Source organism: Chrysemys picta, chromosome 1, assembly GCF_011386835.1.
Source record: "Chrysemys picta bellii isolate R12L10 chromosome 1, ASM1138683v2, whole genome shotgun sequence".
Taxonomy (NCBI): domain Eukaryota; kingdom Metazoa; phylum Chordata; order Testudines; family Emydidae; genus Chrysemys; species Chrysemys picta.
Window position 1 is genome coordinate 288,372,342 of NC_088791.1, and position 12,786 is coordinate 288,385,127.

General features: G+C 38.1%; 1 protein-coding gene across 20 annotated transcripts in view; it reads right to left on the minus strand.

Moving 5' to 3' along the window:
- PCDH17 (protocadherin 17) overlaps window positions 1–12,786 on the minus strand; it is a 105,479-nt gene that overhangs the window by 12,021 nt on the left and 80,672 nt on the right. For 7 of the 20 annotated variants that reach the window (XR_010597760.1, XR_010597763.1, XR_010597761.1 and 4 more), the window contains one exon: window positions 4,326–4,400. The exons of 5 other annotated variants lie outside the window; for them this stretch is intronic. Coding sequence is in view for 6 of the 15 variants with exons in the window: in XM_024104199.3 (XP_023959967.1) it covers window positions 4,326–4,400 (75 nt within the window). In the remaining 9 variants the exon portion in view is untranslated. Of the gene's footprint in view, window positions 1–1,768; window positions 1,831–4,325; window positions 4,401–12,786 lie in introns of those variants that run through there. 8 more of the 20 variants (XR_010597762.1, XR_002888678.3, XR_006172720.2 and 5 more) reach the window with 4 other exon arrangements.

The following is a 12,786-nucleotide window of genomic DNA, read 5'->3' on the forward strand; positions in this document are numbered from 1 at the left end:
TTTGAGATTTTCAAAGCCGACTAGTGAACTTAACGGGAGTTATATAAACTTCAATATGAGTTATGTGGCTAAGTTCCCTAGTCAGCTTTGAAATTGTCAACCTTTATGAATATATGTGTGTGCATACATATAAGTGTTTACATACATATATGTGTAACTATTACACGCTATTTATAGATTCATAGATTCTACGACTGGAAGGGACCTCGAGAGGTCATCGAGTCCAGTCCCCTGCCCTCATGGCAGGACCAAATATTGTCTAGACCATCCCTGATAGACATTTATCTAACCTACTCTTAAATATCTCCAGGGATGGAGATTCCACAACCTCCCTAGGCAATTTATTCCAGGATTTAACCACCCTGACAGTTAGGAACTTTTTCCTAATGTCCAACCTAGACCTCCCTTGCTGCAGTTTAAGCCCATTGCTTCTTGTTCTATCCTTAGAGGCTAAGGTGAACAAGTTTTCTCCCTCCTCCTTATGACACCCTTTCAGATACCTGAAAACTGCTATCATTTCCCCTCTCAGTCTTCTCTTTTCCAAACTAAACAAACCCAATTCTTTCAGTCTTTCTTCATAGGTCATGTTCTCAAGACCTTTAATCATTCTTGTTACTCTTCTCTGGACCCTTTCCAATTTCTCCTTATCTTTCTTGAAATGCGATGCCCAGAACTGGACTCAATACTCAAGTTGAGGCCTAACCAGCGCAGAGTAACCAGTCCCTCATCAATAAAGTACACAAAGAAAAATCTATGATCCATTAGACTTGGCGATCCCTTTAAATAAAATGAATACTTATCTTTATATATCATATTTATCTTTCCCCTCTAGTTTCCTGAATTGGCTAAAGCTGTTTTTATACTTGCATTCATATTTGCAGTATTGACTAACCTTCCATTTCTGTTCCCTGGACATCCTAGCACTGACTGAATTAAATATGAAGCAAAAAAAGGAGAGAACAGTTTTGTGAGGAAAAAAATACAAGTTGACCTTGAAGGGAAAACCACCAGCAGTGCATGAGCTTTTGCATTACATTGCTGAAAATCTGTAGCTTTTTACTTCATTCTTTTATGTCGCATCATAGGAAGCAGATTTGGACTATTGATTATCATACATTATAAGCTGCTCACCTCACCATTAGCCTGTAATTTTGACTGCTGCTGCTAGCAGACAGTGAAGAAAATCGAACAGCCACTTTTGTACTAGCAGCAGAAACTATAAACACAAAGTGAACTATTACCACCAAGGGCCAAATTAGTATTTATGAGAAAACAGAATCAATTTAAAGGTAAAAATAAATATATAAAATAGGTCATATGCAGCATTGTACAGCAAGATGCACTGGAAGGGTGATATGCACTGTTGGTCTTTATCTCTACTCGTCTACCTCCTGTTGAAAATAAACCCTTAACAGTCCAAGTGTGTACAATAAACAGCAGCAGCCTGGAGACTTTCCTCAATCTCTGGAGCTTTAAGGGTAAACAATCAGCCAAGTGCTGTATGCACTTTAGGGAGAACCAATCCTAAAATAACCTGCTAAATTATCAACCATAGAAAGAAAAGGAAACAAGCTACCTGGCATATGATAGTCACCTAGATTGGAAATCTGTAGCAGAAAGAGAGCTAAGATAGCCCAGGATGAAGTCATGCTGGCAAAATGTAGACTGTACAATACAAGATGTATTTTTGAGCAAAAATATGCTACATCTGATATACTATTTTAAGCTACAATAAAAGTCAATGCAAAAAATGGTCATTTGAGCTAACCTTAAAATGAAAGGTGAACTTCTGTGGTTCTTTCTCTTATTCCTTACTCTTTCCTCACAGTCCTCATAAAAGAGAATAAAATAAAAATGGTGCCATAGTTCTCTTTACATCACAAATACACTGCACTACAATGATAACTAATTAGTGGGTTCATATTGCTGACTTCTTTCATATGGCTAAAAAAATGGGAAATTATAATTTGACTCATTAATTCTTAAGTGTCTTCTTTATTATCGCAAGGTGAATTTAATATAATTAAAGTTTTTTGCTTCTAACAATGATTCAGTATAGCTAACCTAACTTCACAAATACTATTTCACTTTAATTGGCTCTTAGATGTCTATTTTAAATTACTTTAAAAATAAAAGACCAAACATAAAAAAACAACTGCCAAGAAACATCTTATATGCTATGTTTATAATCTCCAGGTCACTACAGTTTGTGTCAAATTACTGTACATAATGTAATAGTGTATGCTCACGTTTGTGTGTTTATGTGTGTATGCTGACTTCACTTACATAAAAGAAATTATATAAAATCAAACAAAACAAAACCACAATACCCAAAACCACACTTCAGTGAGGCAAACAGAATTTGGCCCATTATGCCTTATATTGGCTGACTTGCTAAATGATAGTTCACATGCATTCTTTGCCTAAAATGTCTTTCTCGTGGCATTTAGCATGTGTAGTTATGCATCACCATATAGGCATGTAACAGGACTATAAGGTAGATAAATAGATTTTGTAAAACTACATATTACATTTACATATTGGAAAGGGTAAAGGAAGAACACTTACTTTTCTACCATTTATGGGCAGTGAATTAAGATGTCAATAATTTTGTTATATATATGTTGTTACAGTCTTGGTGGATACTAGCATATGCTCATCAGTCTTACATATTATTATGCTTTATTCTTTTTCCTCTTCTTTCAAATAACAGCTGATCTCCTGGACAACTGGAGGTAAAACCTGGCACCACCAAAATCAATGAAAGTTTTGCCATTGACTTTCATAGAGCCAAGATTTTACCCCGTTTCCTATCCTCTCTGGATACTGCCACACTCTAATCTACCTGTTTTACCTTATTCACCTTTATAAATGCTAAAGGGGAAAAAAAAGATCCAATCCTACAAATCCTTAGTAGTATGGAGTCCAGCTGAAGTCAATGATACCGCTCTTGTGAGCAGGGCTATTCAAATGAGAAAGGGTTTACAGGACTGGGCCCAAAAGTTGATATTTACCTGTTCTTAAAGCATGATAATGCTATTACAGTCCACCTCTTGCTCGTGAAATGTTCTCTTTTCTACTGCATTACATAGTGAACAATAAGAATGTGTTTTCTGAGCTTTATTACATATTGGGTGGGGGGAGATTTGCCTTTGGGTGCATGCACAAAGTTCACATTGACTTTCCTGGAAGCTGAACTCATTTGACCCTTGGTTTTGTGTATTCATTACTGAAAATGGTTATATATAGAACTCAAAAATGAAATAACTACAGGGCTCTTGAAATCACACACATTTTCAGTCTAGTTGCATACAAAATTATGCAAAGTGAAAAATCAGCATTTACTTTAGACCAATAGAATGCACTAACTTTTATATACTATTTTAATATTTTGACATAAATATTAAACATTGAATGCCTATATTTATGTACACATATGTATAAATAGCTGTATACTTAACTGTATATATTTTCCAAAAAGAGATATCAGTAACTCTCTCTTAAGAACGACAGCTAGTAATTCCTGTAATCCGATCAGAAACACTTCTAGAATTAATATGAAATTGTGTCTCACTTTTAATTTGAGGGAGACAATTACCTTTATTCAAAAATGTTGTAACCTGAAAGAACTATTTATCAGTAGGCATCTATTAGAGACAAAAAATAATGGCTTCTCTGACATGCCCTAAACACTAGGGTTATATGACACTTCTGATGAGAACAATCAACTAAAGTACTACTTCTGAGGTTGGATTCCTGTTTAATTACAATTGCTTTTGACATAAATAAGCAGAGGTAAACAAATAGTTCTCTGCACATGCTTGCATTTATTAAACAGAGCTGTTTGCAATCTGCATATTTATATTGGCTTGTCTGTTTAAAGGCTTCTTTCTGTTAGGCAAAGCTTAGATTAATGATTGATTAATCAATGATGATTGACAGTAGAACCAAAATGGATTCCCGTTTTTTTAAACCTCTTAACTCTTGTGGGCTTTTCTTCTGATATTACAACTATCAACACCTGAGGATTATTACCCTTATACACAGTTTCCCTCTAGTTTTCCAGGAAACAGGGTAAGGGGAGGATATTTCTAACATTGATATGGCATAAAATATTAGAAAGGCAATTAAAAGGTGGTGTGCCAGTAGATTTAGTCCTAGTTCATCACTGCTGTGTTAGTCCATAAACATTTCAAAAATATTGCAGGGCTGAGAGGATTATTACATACAGTACATTAAAATTTGCTTTGAAATCTATGAAAGAGTTAGTGTCAGTCTTACATATTTTTAGAGGCAGTGCAAAAATAAGAAAATATACTTGTTACCTGAAAATTTTCCTTCCTCACAGCGGGCTGGTCCACAGATCCCAACAATGGGTCTTTGGCCTCTGCCTTGCTGTTCTGGAGGCAAACCAGATCTGTGAGTCACAGACAGAGATAGGCTCCACTTCCCCAAAGCCCACCAACGTGAACACTTCCTCAGTAGAAAAATACTATCTAAACCAGAGGGGGGTAAAACATGTGGTCCTGGCACCACTTGTGGCCCTTGAGACTCTAAACTGTGCTTGAGGGTGATGGCGTTAATAAGAATTGATAATGTGTTTCCTGAGACATATCCTGTAATTTGTCAGTTGAAGAGCTTAAATCAGCCCTCCCACTCTGCAGTGGGGGCAAGGGCATCAGTTTCTCATGTAGCCCCAGGAACAGCTCTGATAGCTGGCCATCTGCTGCATCAGAGGGAAGGGAAGAGAGATTCTTTCTGGATGCTCCATGGCACCTGCTTCCCTACCAGGGTTTGAGAACCCCAAGTGAGCAGGATAGGAGGTCAAATGGTTCTGTCTGAGCCTAGAGAAGTGTTTAGAAAAGGATATATCCCCTCTTTCACACAGAACAGCTCAAGAAAGAAGTAGAAAACCAGCAACCAATTTTGGCTTCCTAGTTCTCTGGCCCTATACCAACCCTGAGAGGGGCTAGAATCTGCTTTAATTTTTTTTGAATGGAGATATCCCATCTCCTAGAACTGGAAGGGACCTTGAAAGGTCATTGAGTCCAGCCTCCTGCCTTCACTAGCAGGACCAAGTACTGATTTTGCTGGAGATCCCTAAGTTGCCCCCTCAAGGATTGAACTCATAACCGTGGGTTTAGCAGGCCAATGCTCAAACCACTGAGCTATCCCTCCCCCCAATTTGCTCACCAATGGACCAAATGGCAGCTGCAGATAGACAGAGCACAGCACACTCTGGCTCTCCCCGATCCCACCACCAAAATACTCCCTGAGCCAGGGCTGCAGGGAGGAAGACATAAGAGCCAGCTATGCCAGCTCTATGCTTGCTGAGGAATTCCCCACCCTAAGGAAATCCCCAACAGGAGACTTGCTGGTGGTTTGCATTGCCTAAACAATCGGCCTAAACTGATAAACTATTAGCATTTAAACTGTGAATATAGTGACTCCTTGTTGTAGAGCCCAAGAGCTGTTTCCTGGAAAAGAAGAGAGATATGACTGCAGTAATTAATAGGACAGATCTGTGGATCTGTTAGAAAGGACATTTTCAGACTAACACATTTTCCTATTCTTTGTCAAAGGCAGGTCTGTAGATCATACAATGGGATTTTATCAACATTATTCCAATGAGATGGGATTCCTCTAGTTCAGAAATTAAATTGAATTTGTATAATTATTTACCAATAATTCATAAAATTCAAATGATTTTCTATGTTGTGTTCATATCTATTGTGATAGTCTTTAGGAGGCCAGTTAAGATCAAGGCCCCATTGTGCTGGACACCATACAAACAAATAGTAAAAGCCAGTCCCTGCTCCAAAGAATTTACAATTTTGTTAGAGAGAAGAGACAACAAGTGACTATGAGAAATAAAAGCAAAGAATGAGGGAGGACAGACAAAGGTAATGAAAACATGATCACACTCTTGATCCTTCCTGAATGTACCAAATATTTTTTTAATTTTTTTTTTAAATAAACAAACATTGCTATCCCTGACTGACACACAACCAAGCACCAGTGATTAGCTTTATATTACCACATTAACTATTTTTCGTAAACTATCAATTAGCTTAACATAGTCTTTACATCTATACCCAGAAGAGAAGCCTTTTGCTTTGTAAGCTGAGATACACCATCTTAAAAGTTTGGGGATGGCAGATATTTTTAAAGGACACGTCTGACTGCTATTTGGCATTGGTGATATGGTGGCTTTCTGAAAGATTCTCTCTCATTTATATACCTGTTTCAACAGCCCTGCTGTCATTCAGAGTATGTCATCACTTCTCTTCGATTGTGATAGACTGAAGTCAGTAGGGTTCTGTGAGGGAGAATGGGTTTGCCTATTGCAGGATCAATGCATTAAAGTTTGTCAATAGATACTCAATCCTTTATACATGGTAGACTATGACAAGGAGGCGTGGACTCCCTCAGAGATTGACAAGGAGAGACCACAACCTGCGCCTTGGGTTCTAGAGCTAGATAGGTCACACCTGCCCTGCCGGAAGCTGAGGGGTGGGACAAGAAGCGGAAGTATAAAAAGCAGGTCCCACAGCTCAGTTGTGCTGGAGCCACTGAGGGAGACAGAGCTGCCAGTCGACCAAGATGACGAGGAGCTGCTGGGGATGCTGCTGTCCACCTACTGCAGGGAGATGGAGGACACCCATAGAAAGGAGGTATAATCAAGGGGAAAGTAGGAAGTAGCCCATGAGAACTGGTTGGGCTTTGGCCTGATACTAGGTCAGCGTGTTGCAGGAAGAGACTCACTGACCTAGTGGTGGACCATTTCACCACTGTTAGGGCCCTGGGCTGGGACCCGGGCCCCTCATCCCCTTAATCCTTGTGGGAAGCAGAATGTTTTCCCATTCCTCCTTCTGAAGGCCATCATTGCTACTTCCGCTTGCCAAGATTCAGCTATCAGATCACCACAAACCTCTCCCTTGCCACATAGTAGGCTGGAGATCTCTGAGGAAACCTAACTTTGTATATGGGTTTAGAGATGTTTTTGTAGAAAGCTGGGGAAAAAGGGAAATGCCTCATGTGAGATTTGCCCTAGGTCAGGATAACCAGATTGACTAAATGGCACCATGGACTATGATTTTGCCAATTGCTGACTTTATGTTTTATTGTATTATTAGTGCCTTCAAGTCAGAGATTTCCTGGATGGAGTTTTCACTTATCCCAATTTATGAGGAATCCACATTCTTCTATGATTTTGAGTGTCACAAGAATATCATCCTTGGCTTTCTGCCTGGGTGATGCTCCATTACAAGATAATTCAAGAGAGAATAAATAAAGATGCCCCTTTGTCTGAAAGCTGCCTTTCTAACTATGAGAATTTTGGCACAGACTATTGGGAACACAGAGAGATACAGTTAGATTTTTTTCAGGTTCACAGTCAATAATAATTAAAAAAAATCTCTAAGATATTCTGTTTGAAGATGACTTTTAGAGTCTTCATGCTGAACTTTAATTTCTCCAGATGCCTGATCAAGAGTTCCAAGTTCCAGATTGTGCTGTTGTTTTTTAATACTTTGAGGATCATAGTTAGAATAGAATATAGACATTAACAATTCTCTGTTGGAGGAACTTTCTCTGTTCCTCTGATTTGCATGTGTTGAAATAAGCAGCTGAGTCACTTTGGTATCCATCACCTTTGAGCTTGTTGCATCTTCATCTGTTACAGAGATCTGATGAGTACTATGCCATAAAAAATGGCTGTCTGTTTTATAGCAAGACCTGTAGTCTCTTTGGTTTTTTTCCCCAAAGATTTTGCCATTACTTGTCCACAGGTTTCCTAAATAACCTCCCTGGATATAGTTAGAATCTACTTTGACTGGCCATTAGCTTCTTACAGTCTGAATCATATTCCTTTGAGAAACTGCATTACATACTACAGAACTGGACAAGAAGCCAAAAGGCATCCACAGGCACAACCAAAACGGAAGATGCTGTTAGTGCAATCTTTCTGAGAGATGTCCTCTATTACTTTATCCTCATGCTTTATTAAGGAGGAGCTACAGTAAGACATTCCACAGTCTAAGAAAACAGCTCAGGCAAAGCAGATAGATGCTACTGCTGCCCTTAAGACTACTGAGGAAGCCTCATCATTTCTCTTGAAGATAAATCATACAATATGTCTGTCCATGGATTCCTTGGGAGAAAATCTCCATTCTGTAAATGATAGAGACTTTCATTAAGGCAGACATGGGTGCAGACATTTAGAAAGATGACCAATCTTGTTGTCGACATGTAAACATTATGAACTATCTTGGGCTATTCAGAGAGACATTTTGGTTTCCTGAAGCATTTCATCTGATATAATTAATACAGAACTTCATATATGCTTCCTACTAAACCTTGATTTGCTTTTGTTTTATATTAGATCTCTGCTCTTAGTCTTTTTGTGTGCATGGAAAGAAAAGTTGAGGGACTTCTGTGGGGTTTTTTGGCTTGGCTGTCTGAATCGTTTGGCTCTTAGGATTGGTCCACACTGGGGCGGGGGATCGATCTAGGAAACGCAACTTCAGCTACGAGAATAGCGTAGCTGAAGTCGACATTTCCTAGATCGAACTAAGTTTACTTACTGCGGGTCCACGCGGTGCAGGCAAGCTCCCCCGTCGACAGCGCTTCCTCCTCTCGGCGAGCAGGAGTTCTGCAGTCGACGGGGGAGCGCTTCTGGGATCGATTTATCGCATCCAGATGAGACGCAATAAATCGATCCCAGAAAATCGATGTCTACCCGCCGAATCAGGCGGGTAGTGTGGACCTAGCCTTAGAATAAAAAATAACAGGGATCTGAAACAAATGATCCCCAAAGGTTGTCTGATGGTTCAAAAAGTGACTAATGGACTTCTGAATAAGATATTGATTTGCTTTATTTTTCTTGTAAAGAAAAATGTTGCTTTGACCATTAAGGGGCCAAAATGGATAAGTAGCACCACATGTACTGTACTGTTCATTAGGAAAAACTGCATAAGGAGTTAAGGAGGTAAAAAACTGTTCTTAGGAGAAAGAGGACTCTTTTTTTTTTCTTCGTGCTACCTGCTACTGTACAGGTACATCACACACCATGCTTTGTAGGTTTCAGGCATGTAATTTAGCTAAAATGATACAATAGCAGAGCTTTACACTTATTTGTCAAGTTCTCAAGTGACTCTGTGTAGTTCCAGCTGAAGATGCATACAAAGCAGTTAATTTGCTACCACCAAGAAAAAAATGTTATAACATAAAAAACGTTCCTTCCCTTAGCTCAAAATTATCTAGTGTCTAGGGAGCCCAAGTATTTGTAAAGCTGGTATCATGCATATGCTTCCAGTGTATCTGCTACACATATACACCTGGCATCCATCTCTATGTAAAAATAGACTTAATTGTCCCTAGAATGATTATGTGAAAATCTCTGTTTCTGGATATTTAATACAAAACAAATAAGTAAAAGGACAAATGTGATGTTGGAGAATTACTGTTACATTACTGGCAAGGTTTGCAGACAGAATGTGCACTGCATCATGGCTATCAACAAAATAGTTTATTTCTGACTTCTAAATATCTCTAAATAGAAACAGTGGTCTTTTTGTAGTATGACATTTGGTACTTCTCACAGCTGCTTAATCAAATTCAGAGCTGTTTCCATTAGGAAATGCTTGAACTGGAACTTCATTTCCCATTTGTTCTCATTTTTCTTTTTCGATTGCCATTCCTCCCTTCTTCATCCATATTAGCCTTCCTAGAACCTAATTGACTGGCAAGGCAGGTGAGCAGTCATTTTTGAACCTATGCCCATTAATGTTTTGGGGTGAGCTGCAGGGGTACTATACAGCTTAGTGTAATTTTCAGCTCACTAATGGCAAAAGAGTGCAATACCTAGGCAAAGCACCTGATCTCACATTTTTCAACATTTTGAAAAATTCCAAGCCTATGGCCTCTGGTCTGGCAGTTCATGCAGAATAGTGGTCCATTAAAATACCGATGCAATTGCACAAAACTAAAGCAAAGGCACAAACAAGAGGAATGCCTAATCTGAAATTATCTGAATCTCCGTGCTAATGTTTGCATCAGAGGAAATGGTGACATTAGCAATTATCTTAATTCCAGATGAAAAATTTGTGTATAACTTTAATAAAAATGAATTCTTCTTGCGAAGGAGCACAACAATCTGTAACATGCTAGAAATCTGACATCCCTCATGAATTATAACAACAAACACTATAACTGCTCAAGGTCTTTATTTTTGTAATGCTTATGATTATCCATTTTCCTCCACAAGTTTATAGGCTCAAGTGTTCCTTCTGGTGGAAAAAAAAAGTCACTTTGTAAAATGACACCTTGGTGGTACATATACATATTCACAATATGACTTCTATGTCATATTTACGCAGCATACTAGTCAAAACAAGATTTCACCTATTCTTCCACATAGTTATTTCCATACAAAAATAAAGGTGCATTCCTCCTCCTTGTCTATCTATCTACAGAACTGTGGTAGACACTATCAGAAGTATACAATTTAACTTTTGTTTTCTATAGAGTAAGTCTTAACCCATGTTTATTTACAGGTTTTTCCATGACTGTCTGCCTGTCCTGGTATTGTGTAAACACTGGCTTTGGATTTTGAACTTCGACTTTAAGTAAGCCAGGCTCACCACCAGTAAGTAATAGCTGGGCAGGAGGGAGATCTGTTATATGCAGCTTTTCTCTTTTCTAACAGAAAAATACAAAAGAAAGTTTACTTGACTAGAACAATGTACCTGTAATATTCATTGTGATATATCACTGTTCCCCTCTTGGTATTGCTAGAAATGCACTCTGAGCCAGAAATTCCTATTTCAAAGCCTCAAGAGGCCTGACCTCTTTCTTTCCATTAGGTCTGTGGCTTCTGAACACTAACTCAAATATCATTTATGTAAATAAATTAGCAGTTTAACTATTTGATTCAATAAGAGTACTTCTTAGGGAGCCAGAGTGGGGTGACAAACAAAGGTTTCCATATTGTCAATAAACCTCATTGTAATATATAAGCCTCTGCCCTTCTGACAAATTGACATCACATATTTAGCACCTAATTTCTTAAAACACAATCAAGTGGAAAACAGTGACAGCAATCCTGTAGAGTGCACCTGCATTACAAAATGCTCCTATGATATATTACTACGGATACTTTCATACACTAGAACCTACTGGTTTACATCATGTTCAAGTGAATTCAGTGACAGCTGGATGCTCCGATCTGCCTCCAACATTTGCAGCCACAGTTCAATGCACCTGCACACCTTCAGGGAATGTTTCAGAGGCTTACTGACCCTCTGGACAGAGTACTGAGACTAACATCTACAGTATCTTTGGGGCTACGTATTGGCAGCCTGTAGAATGAGAAATCGGAAGGAAAATTAAAAAAAGATAAGCACTGAAGTAAAAGGACATAAGAAAAGAAATATGAAAATGGCCAGTAAATAAGAATAAAGAAAAGGTAACTCTTTAACCAATTAACTGTTTCCAGTAGGAAAAAGTGACGTTAGGTATTCTGAACGTGGAAAACAGAGGGGGGAGAGGAAATTATATATGAAATCTAAAATGTCTTCTCTAATACTTAATAGAAATAGGCAATCAAAACTCATTTCGTATAGACTGTTCATATTCAGTCTCTTTTTCCAAGAAAATCTGAGCTGTAGCATTTAATAAGTGAAAGTTATACAAAATCATGTTTTGTTTTATTTTTCTTATTGGTAGCATATCTTTTATAAAACAATCAGCAAATGGTGTCTGTGAGTATAGTGGCCTCTTCAATCTCAATCTACAAATCTAATGAGGACAAAAGCGGAAAATAAAGTATTTCAGACACAGAGGATTATTAACTACAGTATGTGTATTTCTGTTGCTTTGTATTTTCTGATTTTGAAGGGGAAAGCACAGAGTTTTCTAAATGCTTTCAGTGTCACTGCTAGCCAACTCTAGCTCTGATGATAACATGCATCTTTGATGACATGGATGAACACATCTAAAATTCAAGTCTTCCTTCTAGCAAAGCTGTAATCCTGTACAGAAGGTCAAGGAAAATACGCCTATTAAATCCAACCAGTTATAAGCTGTAAGCAACATTTTCCTATTAGGATTTCTCTCTCTGCTTTGCTATCTGATTTCTACAGGGATATGCACCTGTTTACCATGCTAAATCCTGTTGTTCATATTTTGCTTCTAACACATTTCCTTTGTTCATTTCCTAGTGGTAACAAACAGAATTGGTGTTATTGGTAGCATTCTCCAAAGACACAGTCAATGCAGATGCAGCTAATCCCCTACTGCTTATTATTCAGCAATCAGTGCCTGCCAGTAGGATTTGGGAGTCCCAAAAGACTGTGTTAAAAGGAAAGGGTTAAATTCAGCTTGCTTAATGACATTCTCTGCTCTTGAGACTATTCATCATATTCATGGAACCAATTCCATGGAGAGAGCTAAGGTTGCCAGTTAAGTTAAATTAAGCTAGATGGATAGGAATCCAAGTGAAGGCGATCACTGTCAGGATCTAAAGAAGTGTTCTTTTAAGGGTGGAAAGCTATTTGAGCAAACATGGTTCTTTTTATCAGATTTCTAGTCCCAGATATGCCTTGTAAAAAGTTCCATTTGGTAGGTATCACCTGTAGATCTACAGTACCTAAAAAATTATCATATGAAAAGTAACTTTCTGGGTTACGTAAGTCAAAACATTAAAGTGAACTTATTCACTTTCTCTGTCCTCCCTCCAAAACACGCAAAAATTAAAATAAAAAAAAAATAAAAAAACTATTAAGT